At 39.5% G+C, this 18,152-nt stretch overlaps 1 protein-coding gene across 3 annotated transcripts in view; it reads left to right on the top strand.

Annotated features, from left to right (window-relative positions):
- SPHKAP (SPHK1 interactor, AKAP domain containing) overlaps window positions 1-15,819 on the top strand; it is a 53,645-nt gene extending 37,826 nt beyond the window's left edge. Inside the window, exons 5-11 of one of the 3 annotated variants that reach the window (XM_009581344.1) lie at window positions 321-576; window positions 861-4,602; window positions 7,964-8,143; window positions 10,046-10,132; window positions 12,105-12,157; window positions 12,242-12,426; window positions 15,066-15,209. In XM_009581344.1, coding sequence (XP_009579639.1) covers window positions 321-576; window positions 861-4,602; window positions 7,964-8,143; window positions 10,046-10,132; window positions 12,105-12,157; window positions 12,242-12,426; window positions 15,066-15,209 — 4,647 coding nt within the window. Of the gene's footprint in view, window positions 1-320; window positions 577-860; window positions 4,603-7,864; window positions 8,144-10,045; window positions 10,133-12,104; window positions 12,158-12,241; window positions 12,427-15,065 lie in introns of all 3 variants that reach the window. The other 2 variants (XM_009581345.1, XM_009581342.1) reach the window with 2 other exon arrangements.
- The last annotated feature ends 2,333 nt before the right edge of the window (window positions 15,820-18,152 follow it).

The raw sequence follows: 18,152 nt of genomic DNA, 5'->3' as shown, positions 1-18,152 counted from the left end.
ACATGGCTAAAAGCAAGTAAGTCTCTGTCATTAAAACAAGAAGTTGATTGAAAACAAATGACTTGGTAATTTCAACAAAATAAAGATGCCTCTGTGATACAGCTGGGTTCTCTACTAAAACACTTGTATAACAAAAGCTGTCAGCCCAAGCGGTCTTATTTTGGCATATATGTAACTGCACACTGTGTTGCAAACATCTAAATGACAAATTGTATTGCATCTTTGCAACAGAACAGTCCTGAGATATTTATAGAGAGGGAAGGTTAAAATAAGTTTTATTTTTTAATTCAATAACTATTTGAGATTCTTTTCTCCTCTAGTGTCCTTGGCTGGCAGATGTCTGCTTGGTTCAGTGTGCGAGGGGGGACAGGAAAAACAGCGCAAGCTGCATCATTTTTGAAATAAACAAGTTTCTGATTGGACTTGAGCTCGTTCAGGAGAGACAGCTGCAGACAGACGCTCGTGTCTTAAAGCCCGAGGATGACACAAACTGCTCAGTGTCCTCAATAGAAGAAGATTTCCTCACCGCATCTGAGCACCTCGAGGATGACAACGAGGCTGATGAATATAAAACTGGTAAAAGCAGTGGGACTGAGCATAATTCTGCTATTGCTCATAGTGCAAAACAGCCATGGCAACGCTCGCAGAAATTGCAATTGATGTTAATTCATGCATGTATTTATTTGTAATTTAGAAAATGGACAGCCATTCATATTTTTAAATTGTTGTTCAAAGACAAGGATACATGGTTTTGCAGTAGTTTTACAGAGCAGTAATGCGTTACACAGTTGTGCAGCTGTTTTCTTTTTAAAGTCACAGGGTACTCTGCAAAAACTAATTTCTTATTTTTCTTTTAATAGATCATGAAAAATTAAGTGTTTCAGAAGCATCTTCAGATGTCAAAAAAAATAAAGGAAAGGGATTTGAAAATCTCCACTACAGAAAAGCCAGGTTGCCGTTCATTCTTGAAGGGAACTGCATTAATAAAGATAGTGCAGCTACTAGAGTCTCTGAAGCTGTGAATGTTGTGGCTGAAGATGGCATCTTACAACCTGAAGATAAGTCAGACCAGAAAATACTGTGGCAGAAGGAATTAGCTGGAAGAGCTACTTCATCCTTTAGTACTACTAATTTGACTAGTGAGGTTGAAAATTCCTGCTCAGCGCACGTGCTAGAAGATGTATCTTTAACCAAAATGGCTAAAGAGGAGCTGGGGCCTCTGTATGACCCAACAGCAAAACACAACAGTAAGACAGACGGAGAGGATTGTGCAGGTATCAGGAAAACTGATCCTCCCTCGCAAAATGAGCAGGCGACTACAGGTCAGTACGCCACAAATTTAGCAGAATCTGTTCTGCAAGATGCATTCATTAGACTGTCACAGTCTCAACCCACTTTTAGTGAGGAGGCTGCAGTCAGCATCTCCGTAGGAAGCTCCTGTAAGTCAGAAGACGTATCTGCTTCCCGACCGTGGAATGAACTTCCAAAGATCGTCATAGTGCAAAGTCCAGACAGTTCTGAGAATATATCTGACTGGCCAGGGTCTGCCTTCCCCAACCTGTGCCACTGGACTGAATCAGAAAGTTCTGCTGAAGTTTCAGATTACTTTGAGGAAGAACATTCAAATGGGGATGGCCAGAGCGCACTGGAAGTGGCTCTGGCTTGTGCAGCCACTGTTATTGGAACCATTTCCAGTCCGCAGGCTGCAGAAAAATTCAGACGGGATCAAGAAGCCACAGACTCTAAAAGTGGAGCCGTTGATAATGAAGAACTACACGCAGCATCTTCACAGCTACTTGATGACTGTGCTGGCACAGAATATTCATTTCCATCTGCGCTGTGTGGCATGACTCAAGTAGCAAGTGCTGTAGCCGTCTGTGGTCTGGGGGAAATGAAGGAAGAGAAGTATCCTGCAACTTCGAGTGGACTTCTGTCTGCTGCTCAGACTTCTGCAGCCATTACTCTTCATTGTAGCATAGCTATAGGAAGCAGCATGGAGAAGCTAAATGATAGCATTGCAGAGGCACTTCTCAAAGAGGCATCAATAATTTTGACAAAACCCAACACATACAAAAATGTAGGGCATTTTATGGAATCCATAAATGGGAAAATTATTGAAACAGCAGCAAGACCACGGATTCCACGCACCGATGAAGTAATCAGGGATGAACTTGCGCAAAACTTATCCAATATTATTCTACGACATTCTATTGAAGAGGTTAGGAAGAAGAGACAGCTACACCCCCGTTCAGAAAACGGCTCAATTACACAAGACATTTTCATGGAGACAGCAAACGAGTTGCTTTTTAACGTAATATATTTCACTTGCAAGAAGATGAACGACATAAGACAAGTTGAAGAGTGTTCTCTCTTTTCCGAGGGCGCAAAAGCAGAGAAAGTAACAAGAGCGGAAGGATGGTCAACAGAGGTAACGGCACGTGAAACTTCACACAGCCCCCTTCATCACTCTGCTGCTAAGCGATTTGGTACATCCTACAGCACTAGTGCTAGCAAAGATCTTGGAAATGTCACAAACACTAGGAAAAGTAATATGAAAGATGTAAATAGCAAGGAAAGTGCCACACTGAATTCAGAACCAACAAGTAGAGTGACAGGGCATAACGCGTTTGTTGCAAAAACATCTCCCAAGAAAAGATACCTGAAAAGAACTACACGAGACTGTTACAAATCCCCAAATCAGAGTAACAATCATGAGAAGAAGAAAGACTACAGATCATTTTCAGACAGAGAAAATACCTTTGCAAGCAGTGAATGCAGGCACAGTGTTCAAGAACAGCTGTCTTCCAGTGCCACCATGAGTGCAGAAAACCAGGCCAAGCGTAAGTGTGATGCTGTGCTAAATCATGATGTTCAGGTTAGCTTGTCCTTCTTAGGAAATCATGTCTTGCTTCCTTCTCAGCCTGGGCTACAGGTGAAACATTCAAGGGACAAATATTGTATAACAGATTTTGCAGAAGAATTGGCAGAAACAGTTGTCTCTATGGCAACAGAAATAGCTGCCATTTGTCTTGAAAATTCAAATGGAAAGCAACCCTGGTTCTGTGCCTGGAAGAGAGGCAATGAATATCTGGTGACCCAGAGTTTATCATGCAGAACCATGAAAAGGAAAAAGGAAACCCATGCTAATGGTTCAGTTGTTCGGAAGCACAGGGCACCTAGACTTAGTGAGATCAAAAGAAAAACAGACGAGCATCCTGAGCTAAAGGAAAGATTGATGAATCGGGTAGTAGATGAATCTATAAACCTTGAGGACACACCAGATTCAGTCAATATCTTTGCAAATGAAGTGGCTGCCAAGATCATGAACCTCACCGAACTCTCCATGGTTGATAGCATCTGGCAAGGTCCAAACCATCCCAGGAACAGGCTGCACTGTGAAAAATGGAGCCGAGCCAAGGCCTCAAGCTGTGAGAGCATACCGGAGGAGGACTCGGATTCCAAAGCCTCTTTCAATACCCTAGGCCTAATGAACACCTTTGGTCAGCCTGTGAGCCAGACAAGTTCTGTCTCAAAGCAGTCTAGTTGTGAAAGCATTACAGATGAATTTTCAAGATTTATGGTGAACCAGATGGAAAATGAAGGAAGAGGTTTTGATTTGCTGCTCGATTACTATGCAGGAAAAAATGCAAACAACATCTTAACTTCTGCTTTGCAACAGGTAGCCAAGAAAAATTGTCATCTTAATGTAAGACCAAGTTGCCCATCCAAACAGTCCAGCACAGAAAGCATAACAGAAGAATTTTATAGGTATATGCTAAGAGAACTAGAAAAAGAAAATAAAGATAATGTATCTTCCCCTCGGAATTCAAAGGACTGGTGTGGCAGTTTACTACCACCCTCTCTACGATCACCTTTTTGCTTTAGGCAATCGTCAGTGCCTGAGAGCAGATCATCAGGCTCTAGGCTAACAGTTAATGTCCCAGTTAAGGCAAATTCATTAGATGGATTTGCCCACCATCACCAAGATTCCTTAAGTGTACAGCCAGTCAGTACCGCAGCTTCTTCAGGTCTTTGCAAGTCTGACTCATGCCTGTACCAAAGATGCAAGACTGACCAGATAACAGATATGTTGATTCACGAAACATGGGCAAGTTCTATTGAATCTCTAATGCGCAAGAACAAAATCATAGCAGACGAGGCTGAGGCTGCAGAGGCAGACCAGTTTCACAGTGATTCCCCACCACACGTGGAACAATATGCAAACAGACTGGCTGCAAATATTGTTGAAAGTGGTAAAAATTTAATTGTTGTCCAGCAGGATTCCTTTGATTATACAAGCCGAGAACATGTGCTGGAAAGCAAAAGTCCCCAAAGTGCAACGCAGATTCAATCAAAACCCAAAAGGGATGGAGTAAATTTGGATGAGAAAAAAGAGCATATGAAGAGCCCTGGATGCCTCCCTGCAGGTCAGCACAGGGAAGTGCCTTTAATTCAGATAGAAACGGATCAACGAGATGAGCCAGATAAAGACTCAGAGTCCTTAACTTCATGTGGCCCTTCTGGAAAGGAGCATCAAAGCAAAGAAAAGCCTCCAGAAGCTTTTGATGGGAAACACATGGTTTCCAGTTCCCTACTAAATAGGTAAGTGACCAAACAGCAAATCAGCACATTGCTTTGGTGTTTGTTTTAATTTCCGAGTAAAAATTATTTTGATAAAAGGATGATGATAAGAAGAGAAGCACCTTTAAAGAAATAAACAGGTTAAGTTCTGACTATAGGTTTCTAATAGCATAAAACCACTCAGTCATATATTGCAGTGCCAATTTCTGGAGCAAACTTACATTGAATATCACAATGCTATGGTTCGAGATTCAAATCTAATACTGCACAGACAAGTAAGTTTTCCCTCTACAGATATTTGGTCTTCCATGGTCAAGATAGGAAAGATGGACAAAGTTTGAACTTTCATTTAGCGCTGGCTGATATCTCAATTGCGGGGGGAAAAAAAAAAAAAAAAAAATCAGTGTTAGTGTAAAACAGAAGGTAGCAGAATTTGACCTGTAGTTCGTATAACTACTGCTTTGTGTACCTGGAAACAAGACCAGACTTCCGAGAGCTTGAAGTTCAGCTTTATGTTTACAGTCTGGAGCTACAAGTAATAAAAATTCTTTAGCGGAGGAAATAAAATAGTAATTAAAAGCACTCCTTACCTCCTTTGGTTCAAGACTTCTCTGGTAGAATTTAGATAGAGAAAAGAATAAAATTTCATTTTATTTTAATTTCATTTCATGGAGTTTATAACACAGCTTACCACCCTCTCCTTACAGCTGTATTCCTTTTGTTGAAAAATCTGCAACTTGCTTTGGTTAAGGCAAAGTGTAAGCCCAGTATGAGTGTGCAGTGCAAATGTAGAGGATTGCCGTGGATGCTGTGACATTAAGAGCAAGACTCTCTCTCAAGGCATTGCCTATTTTTAACTATACTTCTTCATCGTATCTGTTACTTTAATGGTATCTAAACTGCCAATCACTTGGAGCACGGCAGCACCCCATTATCTCAGAGTGCAGGTGCTAGTGTTAGAAACCATTTTGTAGCTCATTTTGTTCTAGGCAGTGCTTTGTCTTGGCTTTTGACAAAACTCTGCTTGAAGTGAGAAGCATGTACTTTCCTGTGATTGGTAGCAATTAGGTGGATAATTATCATAGTCGCTATTCTTTCGTACTGACTCTTCCCCATAACCTTCCTGAACGCAACCTGCTTTTAATAAGATACATTTAGAAATCTAACTTTTTGGAATCTTGACCGTTTGAAAATTGAAGTTATTTTTGCACAGTTTATGAGCCCTTTAATAACAACTTTTCCTCTGCCTTTGATGCAGAGCTCCCGAAGTGGCTGTGGGAAGTTTAAAGCAATAGGATTGGTAGGGCAGAATTAGTAACCAGAGGCTACACCTACATGAGCATTTTAGTTCAGGGATGCAGTGCAGTTCTGAATCAACTGTCTCCATTTCCATGCATCGGCTCTGTTTGCAGCATGCAATGCAGATTTCTTTCAGAGGAATCCTAAATAGAAGCTGCACAAGTGTGTACGAGAGGTGCTCATACCCCTACTGGGAGGGCAAAGCTTCCAGTGGTTCTTCACATGGATTTGAACCACTTGTGGCATGGCTGTCTACACCAAGTCTACGCTGAAGTAAACACCTGAATATTTATATAATGCAGGTATGAAAGCGTCAGCACCAATTGCTTTGATCCACTCCTACTGCATGAAATTACTTGCTAGTGTAGATACAGGCACATAGGACTCCAGGTAAAATACCAAGCAGACATATAGTTAATTAGGAAAAAAAAAAAAAAAAAGAAAAGAAAAAAAAAAGCCGTGCAGGCCTGGGGAAGAGGTCTTCAGCAAGGAAAAGGAGTTGTTTCTTGTACGTAGGCAGTGCAAGAGACCCAGTCCTGTCACAGATACACAGAAACCGTTCCAACCAACTGTTCAGAAGTAGGGAACTGTCAGTTCAAAGCATCGCTAGTCTGAGATGTAATCGCATAATGAATCAAACCAAACTCAAAATGCCGAGTAACACCACCCACAAAAATCTCTCGTGTTTTGGACCAAGTATTAGGTGCTGCTTGCCCTGTATTAAAAATCTGAATAACACCACTACCCTGCAACCTCACTGCTCAGGGCCTTCATGTTACTGCACAGGATGAGTTCTGTACCTGAGGGGTCAGGGATGACGGGCACCCTGGGATGTTGACTGATGTTGACTGCCTGGGAGAGCAGAGGCCCTCAGGCAAACAAGTCCCCTTCTCCCTGTACAGGAGGCTGCCTCTCTCTCTCTAGCATCCCTCACTAATGCAGCAATTTCTCAGTTGTCCTGAGAGCGAGACCATGGCAAAAGGAGATATCCACAATGATATTGTTTCAGTATATTCTTAATCAAGTTAATTACTTGGGAGCAATAGAATTTTGGGGGTGATCTCTTGCTCTAACTGAAGACAGGGCACCTCAACCATAACTATAGATAAAAGTCTGAAGGCGCGAACTTCTCTAAAGGGATCCTGCAGAGGGTTGCCAGTACACATTACATTGTTTTAATCACAAAGTTGCAAATGCAGACCATCCAGTAAATATAACAAAACTACAGTTTTGCTTTAATTGTTATTCTGGTGCTGCAGTGATATAATTAATTCTTTCTTATCATCCAAAAAGAGGGGGGGTTGGATTATTGTATACCTTTTTCCCTGTATATCAAAAGTCCCAAGGTAAGTCTCACAAAGTCCAGTTAGGCTCTGAAAAGTTACTGTAAAGCATTTTTCCCTTAACCCTGTATTTTCTAAACTCAGTCTGGGCTCCATATTCAGTCTGGTTTCTGACTACCTGCTGCACACCTACCTAGAAAAAGAATACCTTGTCCTTCCCCAACCAGCAAAGATCCTAAGAAACACAGAAGGCTAAGAGTCATTAGTGATTCACAACCCACAATACTTTCCTACTTTTACTTCTAGACCTCGTTTGGATCTAAAGTGCTAACAGAGTAGAAAGCCCTGGCAAGAAACTTATTCACCCATTAGTACGACAGGGATTTAGTGCCAATATATATTTCCAAGAAATGCTGTCATTCTGCACTAACATATACCACATATTTCAACCACTGATTGACTGAAGTGTGTTAGGCAAAAGGCCTATGCAGAGAGCAGTTCTTTTCGTGCATGTAAAATATTTTTGTACAAGTTAAACAATTTCTATGCATATTTCAGTATAAGGCTTACTTTGTTTTGTGTTTGTTTATAGCAGTCATAAGAAGATCCTTTTTTAAGAGCATCTCAGACCATATGTTCAACTGGACTTCGTGTATAAATTATGAGCTTGTCCAATCTCTTGCATCTGTATAATTTTGCAGCTTTGTTGACTTTAATGAGCAGCATTGCCTGAAGATTTGTGGCACCAGTTTGTTTGCCTATATTACGATATCATTGTGCCTTCCTTATCACCCTACCAGCAACAGTCCTCAGAGCAGACCAGATGATGAAATCATAGCAGCGACAAAAACAGCTGAAGAATTTCCAAACCATCTCAGCAGCAGTGAAGAAAGCACTGGCAGCTGGTCCCAGCTAGCTAATGATGAGGACAATCCTGATGACACAAGCAGCTACCTGCAACTCAGCGAGCGATCCCTGAGGTACCCATATTGTCTGTTCTCAGTATACAATATGGTCTAATCAACCAAGCCAATGATTTGACTACCATGCATCAGGAATGAGGGTCAACAGCTCGAGATTTATTCAGAATACTGTAAAGAAAGCCTAATTACAGAGTTCATCTCTTTATTTTTAAAAAAGGGAAAAAAAAATTAGCCACATTCTGGTTCTCAGCCAGGTCTTTTTATTATTGATGAGCAGCTAGATTCAGATAAAGAAAAAACTTCCTGGCCCCACTCAACTGCCTCAGTCCTACAGTGAAAGGGCCATCAGACAAGCTAATTGCTATGGTCTTTCCTTTGATTTGTTTGCTACTATTTGCATAATGTTTATTTTGGCATCTCCTTAGCTGAGATTGATAGGACTCCTATTCCCACTGGGTATCTGTGCACTAAGAGCAGAGATAGAGCCCTGATCTGCTTACACTGGCACAGGGGAGCAGATCAACAGAGGATGACCAAGTTCCCCGAGTAGCCATAAATTCCAGAGCTCCCATTGCAATGTGCTGCTTTTTGTTCCTATTCAAGTCAGGACATGTGTTTAAAGATGTTATCCAGTCCTTAGAGTTTGTATAAGGTGATGTTAGTTTGACTTCAGCCTGTTCACCAATTCAAATTGAGCAGGGTTTTTTCTTCACGTGCTCTTAGATTAGGTTCTAAAATGTTGTCAAGTAATTACATCTTTCTCTTGGGTATTAAGATGACGAGGAGGGAAGACAGTATGGTAATGAAGCAGGGAAGAGAAAGAAGCTTTGTCAGAGAACACTGTTGGCTAGTTTGAAAAAGTACTGAACGAAACTTGTCTGTCAGTGTGGATGAACATTCATCCCATTATTATAGTATCAACCTTTAACAAAGTCCTTGATCTGAGAGACCTAATGTATTGGGCCTTTTGGCTCTGCATTGGAACAGAAATTGCTACAGCAAGCCTGAATGCATAGCGTGTTGACACTGACTCAGAAAAACCTGATGGGGAGAGGAACTGTCTAGTCAATCCTTCTAACGTAAGGAAAAATACTATTAGTTGCTTTTCCAGTAAAAATTAAGTGGTTCAAGTTGACTCGCCACACAGAACTTGCTTGTGCTAATTGACTTGCAGCCAGCAAATTCACAGCCTGTTCATCAGACTATTACAATATCTGCATAAACATTCACTGTCAAATTTATAATGATGTTATAAAGTGAACTAGTATATTTTTTCCAAATACTCTCAGGTGTAATACTTCATTCTTGTGAAGAAGCCAAAGAGAATACTTCTACGTATTACTGGTCCCCGTGAGCACTGGCTTTAATTAAAATCTTAGTCTTTCAGAGTAGTCAGAAACATCAGGGGCCATCACTGTACCTGTAGGTTCCCTCGGATCCCTGATAGGATTTGGGGTATGATGTAATACACTGAAACTGCTACTGGTTACAGGCACGGAGTCACCCAGCAGGTAAGTAGTATGATGGGCAACCAAATCCCTTGCTGTAACTCACAATGTTCAGAGGTATTTGAAACTCTGCAGGTTTTTTCCAGGACATCTCTGTACCTGATAACCCTTCTTTTCAAGGACTCATGCAGACTGTTGTTTTGTTTGAGGCCAAATGTTCATTGCATAAGCCATTCACAAGAAGATAGTCCACTTTTTTTTTTTCTCCAGTTTACATCGTCACTTGACACATGCTCCATTTAGAACTATTTTAATAAAAGCCTCATTATTTTGAGCAAGTTAGTGTGCTTCATTCTGGGAACCACTTGCTAAGCACAACTGATTTTGTGGAACTCTGCATAACAGGGGGCAGCCTCCTCACTTTGCTTTGTACATAAATAAATTTTAAAAAGATGTATGGAGACATGTTCAGTGCAGCTTGGCACTAATATTTAAACTTTTGCTTTGTCAGCAATGGCAACAGCAGTACAACTAGCAGTCTTGGCATTATGGACCTGGAAATTTATCAGGAGAACGTGCCATCTTCTCCTATGATTAAGTAAGTAGTCACTGAAGTGAGACTTGATGTTTAGTCTAATTTTAACTGCAAATCATTTACGCCATCTAAAACGTGCCAAGCCCTGCTTTGCACCTGCTGCTGAGCCTGCCCTTAGTTTCAGAAAAAAGCACATGGAGTTGTCTGTGCAGAGTGACAGCACTAGACGGTGAAAGATTACAGGAAAGCCTGCCCAAGTGGATCTCTCAAAAGAATATGGATCCACCAACCGCTCTGCCTAAAAGAGAGTTTCTGCGGTATCGGTTTCCCATTGTGTGAACTTTCTTCTCTGAATAACCTCAAATATTACCAAAACTTTACTGTAATAGCAAGTAAGGTCAAGCAAATAAGGATCAATTAAAGTCAAAGGAAAAAAATATGATAGCATTCTTTCCAAGAATAATAATAATTTGGTCAAAAGTACATCTTACCTATTGTTTCTGGGCATGTTTCTACTGAGCATGCAATAAAATTATCAAGAGATATGCAAGTACCTGCCTAAAGATTCTAGTACCCTGAAACCTGGTATAACGTGCCAGCTGGTGAATGTCACGATGCAGTCAGGACATGGCCACTGCAGAAGTGTAAGGACTGTACATCACGCATTGAACACGGGAACTTTGTGAAGTCACCGACATCAGAAAATCTTCACAGCTCATTACCAGACTATACTACAACTGTCCTGCTTTCAAGAGAGACTTTTTTTTGTAAGAAATCTGGGCATTCTCTCTCAGCTGCTGATTCAGAGACTAACCTTGTTAAAACATTCCCGTCTTCACAGTAGGCAGTGATACCTCCTACATACATTCCTAAAGATGACCCCTTTGCCCTGAGGGCCAAAGGGATAAATTTCTGACTCCCCTTGTTAGCTTTCAGGGGTTGTTCTCAGGTAAGCGTGAGAAGTTTGTACTTCCACAAATCAAAGTCAAGGCACAGAATACATCTGCTGTTTAAACACAAAACTGGAAAAAAAACTGATGGGAAGGAAGTTATTAGGCACCTATGATTCTAAGTCGTGACAAACCATATGTTGCATGCTGCCATTTTATTCTTTCCTCTCACATCTTGCAGTAACCACTGCGTGAGTATATATAATCTTGATTCTTTGAAGCCTTGGGGGAGATTCTGAAATCCTGTGAATGAGGGTGGCAAGAGTAGCGTCCTCCCATGCTAGAAACAAAATCTTGCACTTGCAGCATTCCCCCTGATTGAGGACAGAATGGGAGAGTCTGGAAATGTGTACTGTAAGTGCTGTCCCTCCAGGAGCGATGAAACAAGTGCAATAGCTGTGACATCAATAGTGAGTTTGCAGTCTCCTGCCACATGTCCACGAGCATGCATCTTGTGTTCAGAAATGGAAGCTGAAGCAGTGACCACATGCCAGGAATTTGTTTCCTGTAGTTTAACAAGAAAGAGATGGTACATAAGAAATTAGGATCTTTGGAAATTTTTGCAAGGTGTAAAGAGAATTTGTTTATCCAAACAGCTAATATATTTAAAACCAGCAGTAGTTGAAGTCATTCATAGATATGATTGTATTTAACTATGAAAGATTAAACTAGAAAGCAAGACTGGAAAAGATTCAGCCAGGGAGTATAGCACTGCAAAATGCAGACATTGGAAGTTCAGTATTTCCCCCCAGGTTATGAGACTTGCTGTGTCTTACCATAATGTCATTTGCTTGTCATTATGTAAACCGTAAAGATACACAGATCCTGGTGAAATGTAATACCCAGTGCAACCAGTACAAATACTTCATCCTATTACGGGAATAATACTGCAATTCCCATAGCTTTTCCTGATTTACAGATTAAATAATTTAAATACATTCTGCATTTTATTATTTCATCCTATGTAACTTTTTTCTTGCAGTTTTCTAGGTCTTACATTGAGGGAGAAGTTTATCCATCATGAAGCAATGTTGTAGACTGTTCCTAAATATCACTAATAAGCTTTGTTGTTGTTTGTTTCTAAGTGAATTAGTAGAAGAAAAGGTTTTCCTTAAAGAACAGACAGAAAATACAGAGGGTAAGTTGAACCGTATCAATTAAAGCATACAATTTGAAGTTAACAGAAGTAATTGCACAGTAACTGTTGGAATTATTTTTCCAGAAAGTACTTCTGGGCTTTCAGTGGGAACAGCCAATTGTCAAAAGGACCTACTGGTGATAAACTTTGATCTGGAACCAGAGTGCCCCGATGTGGAGCTGCGAGCCACCCTGCAGTGGATAGCCGCTTCTGAACTTGGAATTCCAACCATCTATTTTAAGAAATCTCAGGAAAACAGAATTGAAAAGGTAGTATTTACAGAATTGGGCATACTATTAATTCACTTTAATCACAGTACCAGTTATGATTTATTGAAGTTACTGAGCTTAAAAGCTGATGCAAAAACATCTTCATTACAGCAAGATGGCAATGCTACTGTTTGTTACAGAAAGGGAGGAGAGGATTAAACGTGTCAATTCAAGATATGTGAAAGAAGGCATTTAGTTGTATGACCGTGGCACAAAACATAGTATCACCATGAGACCTTCTCCAAAGCCTCTATAACATGCTTTGATGAATCTGTTCACTTTTTTCATATCAATGATGCATTAACTATGAATGCCTAAGGCAGAATTAACAGAGAGAGTCATTTATGTGGCTGCATTTGAAGGGTTGCAGGTGGCTTACATGGAGTTTAAACATGTAGCTTAAAAAGTGAAAATAAAAATCACTCGAGTGTAGACATCACACATACAAAGTTCTGCTACTCGGTGACAGTAAGAGCTGACTGTGACGCGACACATAAGTTGTACTTAAGATTTTCATCTTTGAAATTCCTCAGTCCTCATGCAGGTTCTGCCTTGCCTGCAACACTGATAAGGGCAGCCTCAAGCAGGTCTGAACTTGTGCATGGCTGTTCATAAACTGCTACAGCTGAGAATACAGCAGGGTACCACAGGAGCCTGACAGTTCCTCCTACATTTATGCAACATCTACCATGGCCAAATGCACTGGCTTTACAGTCACTTTGTGCTGGCAGAAGAAGATTGCTGCTCACCAGGGAATGGGCTTGCTGCTCAAATGTACGGAAGAGACTAACTGCAAAATGAAGATAACCTGTGTTAGCTCAGGTTCAGTGCCTCACATACCAAGACTACAAGGCTTCTGCACCAGAGCTGATGGAAAGTTCAGAGGATAAGCAGGATGGCCCTATCTGTGTAGGCATATCCTTATATTGTTACTACCTTGAGAGACAGTTTTAGCCCAGGCAGTGACCAACCAGTGTTTCCAGTGGAGCCATATTTGCAATCACACTTCTGTTACTTGGAAAATTAGACTGACTGGTTGAAATATTTTGCATTATTGTATGGAAATTATGAAGCACCTCCCCTGGCTTAGCAATAAAAAAGTGCTATGTGTGCCAGCACTCTTTTGATCTGCTCAGGTAGCTTAGCCTCTGCCAACCACCATTTTGAAAGCAGAAGAGAGAGGCAGGCAGACAGGCTACCAGAACTGAGAAACCTTCTGAGGTATTAGTACAAGCCAGAGGACCAAGAGCAACGCTGAAGTCCAAAATGGCCACAGGAAGTGCAGACTGTTTCTATTCCTGAATGAGTAGTCAGTGCTCCATTGTAGACACCACCAAATGCCACCTACAACATTGCAGGAATAACCAAAACAGCCCCTTTTCCAAGATCAGCAAGAACAGCTCAAACCTTAAGGCTTACAAAAAGTGTCACAGTATTCAAATCAATTAATGAAAAGAGTGTTACAAATCAGTATTTTGGTCTTTTAAAATAATGTCTATGGGAAGATCATTTTGAGTAGCAGAGATATTGTTTGATTTTCTTGAGTACATGCATTTGGGAATCATAAACATAATTTAAAATGCATTCAGCAGCAACAGTCCAAATTGCATCTAATTAAAGAAACAGCTGTCAGCTTTACCCATGTGCTTTGGCAAACAGTTAATTCAATTGCAAAAATACACTAGAGAATAATGAAGCACATCCTGCCTACAACAGTGCTCTTGGAAATCGCGTGCCTATTAAATATCATTAAAATACATATTAAAAGTTTAGGCTTCAGTATGTAAATAGCATACAGCTACACTAACTAGACACACACAATATTTTCTTGTGTGGTTTAAAACAGGAAACATAGAAGGACCAAGCTAATTAGATATTGATTGTGAAATTCAAAGAAATGAAAAGCTTTGATTTTCATTTATGTGCTTCAGAAAAAAATGGGACCAGATGTATGACACTGAAGCCCATTAGTAAGTACAAGTGGACAACATTCAGGATTTTTTACAGCTGCTTAAGAACATATATTTAACCTCTGGTTTATCTGGAAGTTAAAAAAAAAAAATCATATATAGATCCTCTCTGTGATTCAACCACAATTGTTGAATTGTTGCAAATGTCTTCATGTGACAGTTTACCCAGAATTCCCTCTCACTAGTACTGTGTGAATATTTAAAATACTGTGGGATATATATGTGGAAATACAGAAAATTAAATATAAATTAAAATATAGCTAATGGTAATGAAGAGGGATTTTTTTTTTCTTTAAAATGGATAATCACACTTCCATTATTTTGACAGCGAGTTGTCAATAACAAGGAAAGTTCTGATCATTTATCAAGCTCACTTTCACAGTTCTTACCTCCATTGCAATAAATAAGAAATAATTGATGAGAGCAGCTAATTCAGAAAATGTCATGAGATCTGACCAGTCTTCGGGGAATTATGGAACTTCAGAAATAAAGTTTTATAAATAGAAAGAACCCTTATGTTGCTGTGCGGTGAATTGTGTCTACTCCCTCATAGAGCAGTGCATTTACAAAGGATGGTCTTACACATGGTCTTGTGGGTATTCATTTACCAAAACCTTAGCAAAATGTCAACCAAATCCTAAGCGTGTTTTGTTTTGTTTTTTTATTTAGTTTTTAGATGTTGTGCAATTAGTTCAACGGAAGTCCTGGAAAGTGGGGGATATCTTTCATGCCGTGGTGCAGTACTGCAAGCTCAGTGAGGAAGGCAGAGAGATGACACCAAGCCTATTTGATTGGCTTCTCGAATTGGGTTAAGAAAGTTCACCTGTTCAGCATTTTTGTTTTAATCCAGTGGTTTGTGTAATGCTCTGATTTCCAAACATCACTGAATAAAATGAGCAAAGATATACAAACTCTACAGAAACAGCACACGTCCGTTCCACAACTGAACAAGGAGCAAAGTGAAACTAAGGTGTATTGTATCTTTCTATATCATGAGGGACTCTTGACATACTGTGCTATAGGATGTACTGTTCTAGGAGGGGATGGATTTTTAGCCTTCTGAATTAATGGACTACACAGTAAAGGCTTAATTAAGTATCTAATATGTCCATTTGCATCAATTTGATTAAATCAATCAGCTAAAATGGAATAGTACACTAACATTCAGTTTTAAAACACCAATATTTGTACAGTTTAACTATTAGAACCAGAGTGCGTTCCAGGATGCTTAGAGACACCCATGTCCCTAGATAACATTTTTTTCTTCTTAAATCCCCATACTCTGCTAAGGGGTGAAAACTTTTGAACACTTAAGAACTTTGCAGTTAGACAACACAATAAAAAGCTGCTGAAAACACATTTTAGTTTCTTTCCATGTGATTATTTCTCTTCCATAGCTGTTCCCCATTCCAGTCTTCTTCTTAAGGAAATAAAGTGTAGACTCTCAGTAATTACCCCTAAAAAACTCGTTCCTTTTCACTTGGAGGCAGTGCAGTTCAGCATAGCTACACCTGGTATATCCCTGACCACAGCTCTGCGAGTCAGGGCAGCAGGTTTCTAAGCCCCGTCCCACCACAGACCTGCCGCGTGACCTTGGGCGAGTCATTTCACCTCTGTGCCTCAGTGTCCCTACCTGGTAAGAGGGAGTAATGATAGTACATTTGTTACCTAAAGTGTTTCTATTTAAAGCACTATGTAACATGCGACATATCAGTTAAAAGCGCTGAAAAAATACTATTTTAGTTTTAGTTTAATCAAATTGTTAATAAGGTGAAGAAATGCATATCTGAAGAGAGTACCATCTCATCATTAAAGTCTTAATGTTAATTTTTGTAACTTACAAGAAAGCAAAATGATTATTAAAATATCAGCATACTTGTTCATTTTGGATATAAGTGTTTGGACTATATGTTATAGTTCACATTACTATAACATTTATATAACTGTTTGATAAGGTATCCTATGGTATTGTCTTGTTGAGATGATCTGTTAGTATCATGCACTTAATGATACATTCTCTTGACCTGCCAAAGAGATTGGTTTTGAATTTAAAGGTAAATATAACTTATCACATCACACCTCTTCTGTGATTTGTTTCTTTGAAAATATTTATCTTTCATCTCTCCCTTCCCAAATAGTGTAATAAAAAGCCTGCCTGCATTTCCCAATAAAATATTTAAGAGATGTTTTATTTTCCATATAACAGTATATGCTTCTGTAATATTTCTTGAAAAAAAAAAAAAAACTATCCTTTTGCACTAAGTATTTTTGAAAATTTTGAAGTAGTTTTAAATAATTTATGAAAAAGAGCCATATTCTCAATTTTATCTTTAAAACCATTCCTAAACTTGCATGATTGCATCACTCTTTTGTTACGAAATACAAATTGTTAGTGAATCAAAATCTAATGTGGAACATTAAACAACATGAGTAATTCTATATCTACTCTGCAGTAAACACAAACCAGTGAAGGCCGCTTTACTGTCAAGATAAAGGTCGATGTATTGCATTCCCTGAGCGTAACTGCAGTCACTGAGCCTGCTCCTAAGAATTGCTGAACATCCGTAACTCCCACCAATATGAGTGGCAACTCTGAATGCTCAGCGTTTCTGAGGCTGGAAGTTAATGAAAAGTACCGAGTATTATAGACTCAAAGTGCTTTGTTTGAGTTAATAAATGGGAAAGTGTATTTATTTTTAAACCAAATACAGTTAGTTGTCAGTATACAATTTTTTGCTGTGATAGAATAAATGTTTACTTATCCTACAAAGCACAAATATCATGACAGAGTTGTAACAGTGTGATGCATTTTCTCTGTACAGTAGTTCTTAATGTTGCAATTTATTCAGAAATAAATTTGTGTTATAATGTGTGTCCTCTTTGCCTTCCTAAAAAGTTCATGAATATGCTATGGGTTTTTTGACCTATTAAATAATATTTGCCTACCGTCCCTGTAGCTTCTCAAAGCTCTGCTTCCAAATGAAAAAACTGACCCATGGCCCTAACCAAAACAAGTCAGAGCAAGCTCCAGGTCTTACCTCAGTACCAAAGCTATGGCTTTACTCAGGTTCCACAATTCATTCGAGTGATACAAGGCTAATCATAACATTCTCAGTATCACAGTAAAATAAAGAGAAATCACGTGTTCATTGCTGAGAATTAACCCCAGAACAACTCCCAACATACCAAATCTCTATTAGTGCTCATTCTAGCTGCTTTCAATACCTGCAAATGTGGGCAGGGGGGTGGGGATACAGAAGGTCAGGAGTTTCTTCTGCTTGTTTAAGTTTGCACAGATATTTACTGCCCTACTGCCTAAGTGTAAAGGTATTTCTACTGCTAAGCAGAAAAGGAAACCAACACTTAGTAAATCAGAACAGGGCTTGTCCACCATTAAAAAAGGCTGAAAAAAATTAAAGTCAACTTTAATTACACATAAATGAGAACTTCATACTACATACAATTTTAGGTAAAAATCTCAGAGTAAATTATGTGCAGTTCAGCCTCTCTGTATACATGAGCATGATGCGGGTTGTTAATATCATGAGGGTGTGGAGAGGGTGGCTGCTCACTACCTTTCCCAATACAAAAGCTAGGACTCAACAAATGAAACTCATATGAGCCAGATTCAAAGTAAACAAAAAGAGGTGACACTTTATCAAATGAGAGGATGCAAAACTTGTACATAGGTTCAAGTGGGAGCTGGATAAGTACTTGAAAGAGATGCACCACGATTTACTAAATAAGACAAACCTT

This window comes from Fulmarus glacialis, unplaced genomic scaffold (genome assembly GCF_000690835.1).
Source record: "Fulmarus glacialis isolate BGI_N327 unplaced genomic scaffold, ASM69083v1 scaffold25767, whole genome shotgun sequence".
In the NCBI taxonomy this organism is placed as follows: domain Eukaryota; kingdom Metazoa; phylum Chordata; class Aves; order Procellariiformes; family Procellariidae; genus Fulmarus; species Fulmarus glacialis.
Note: the sequence above shows the minus strand (reverse complement) of the source record. Positions and strands in the feature narration are given on the sequence as shown.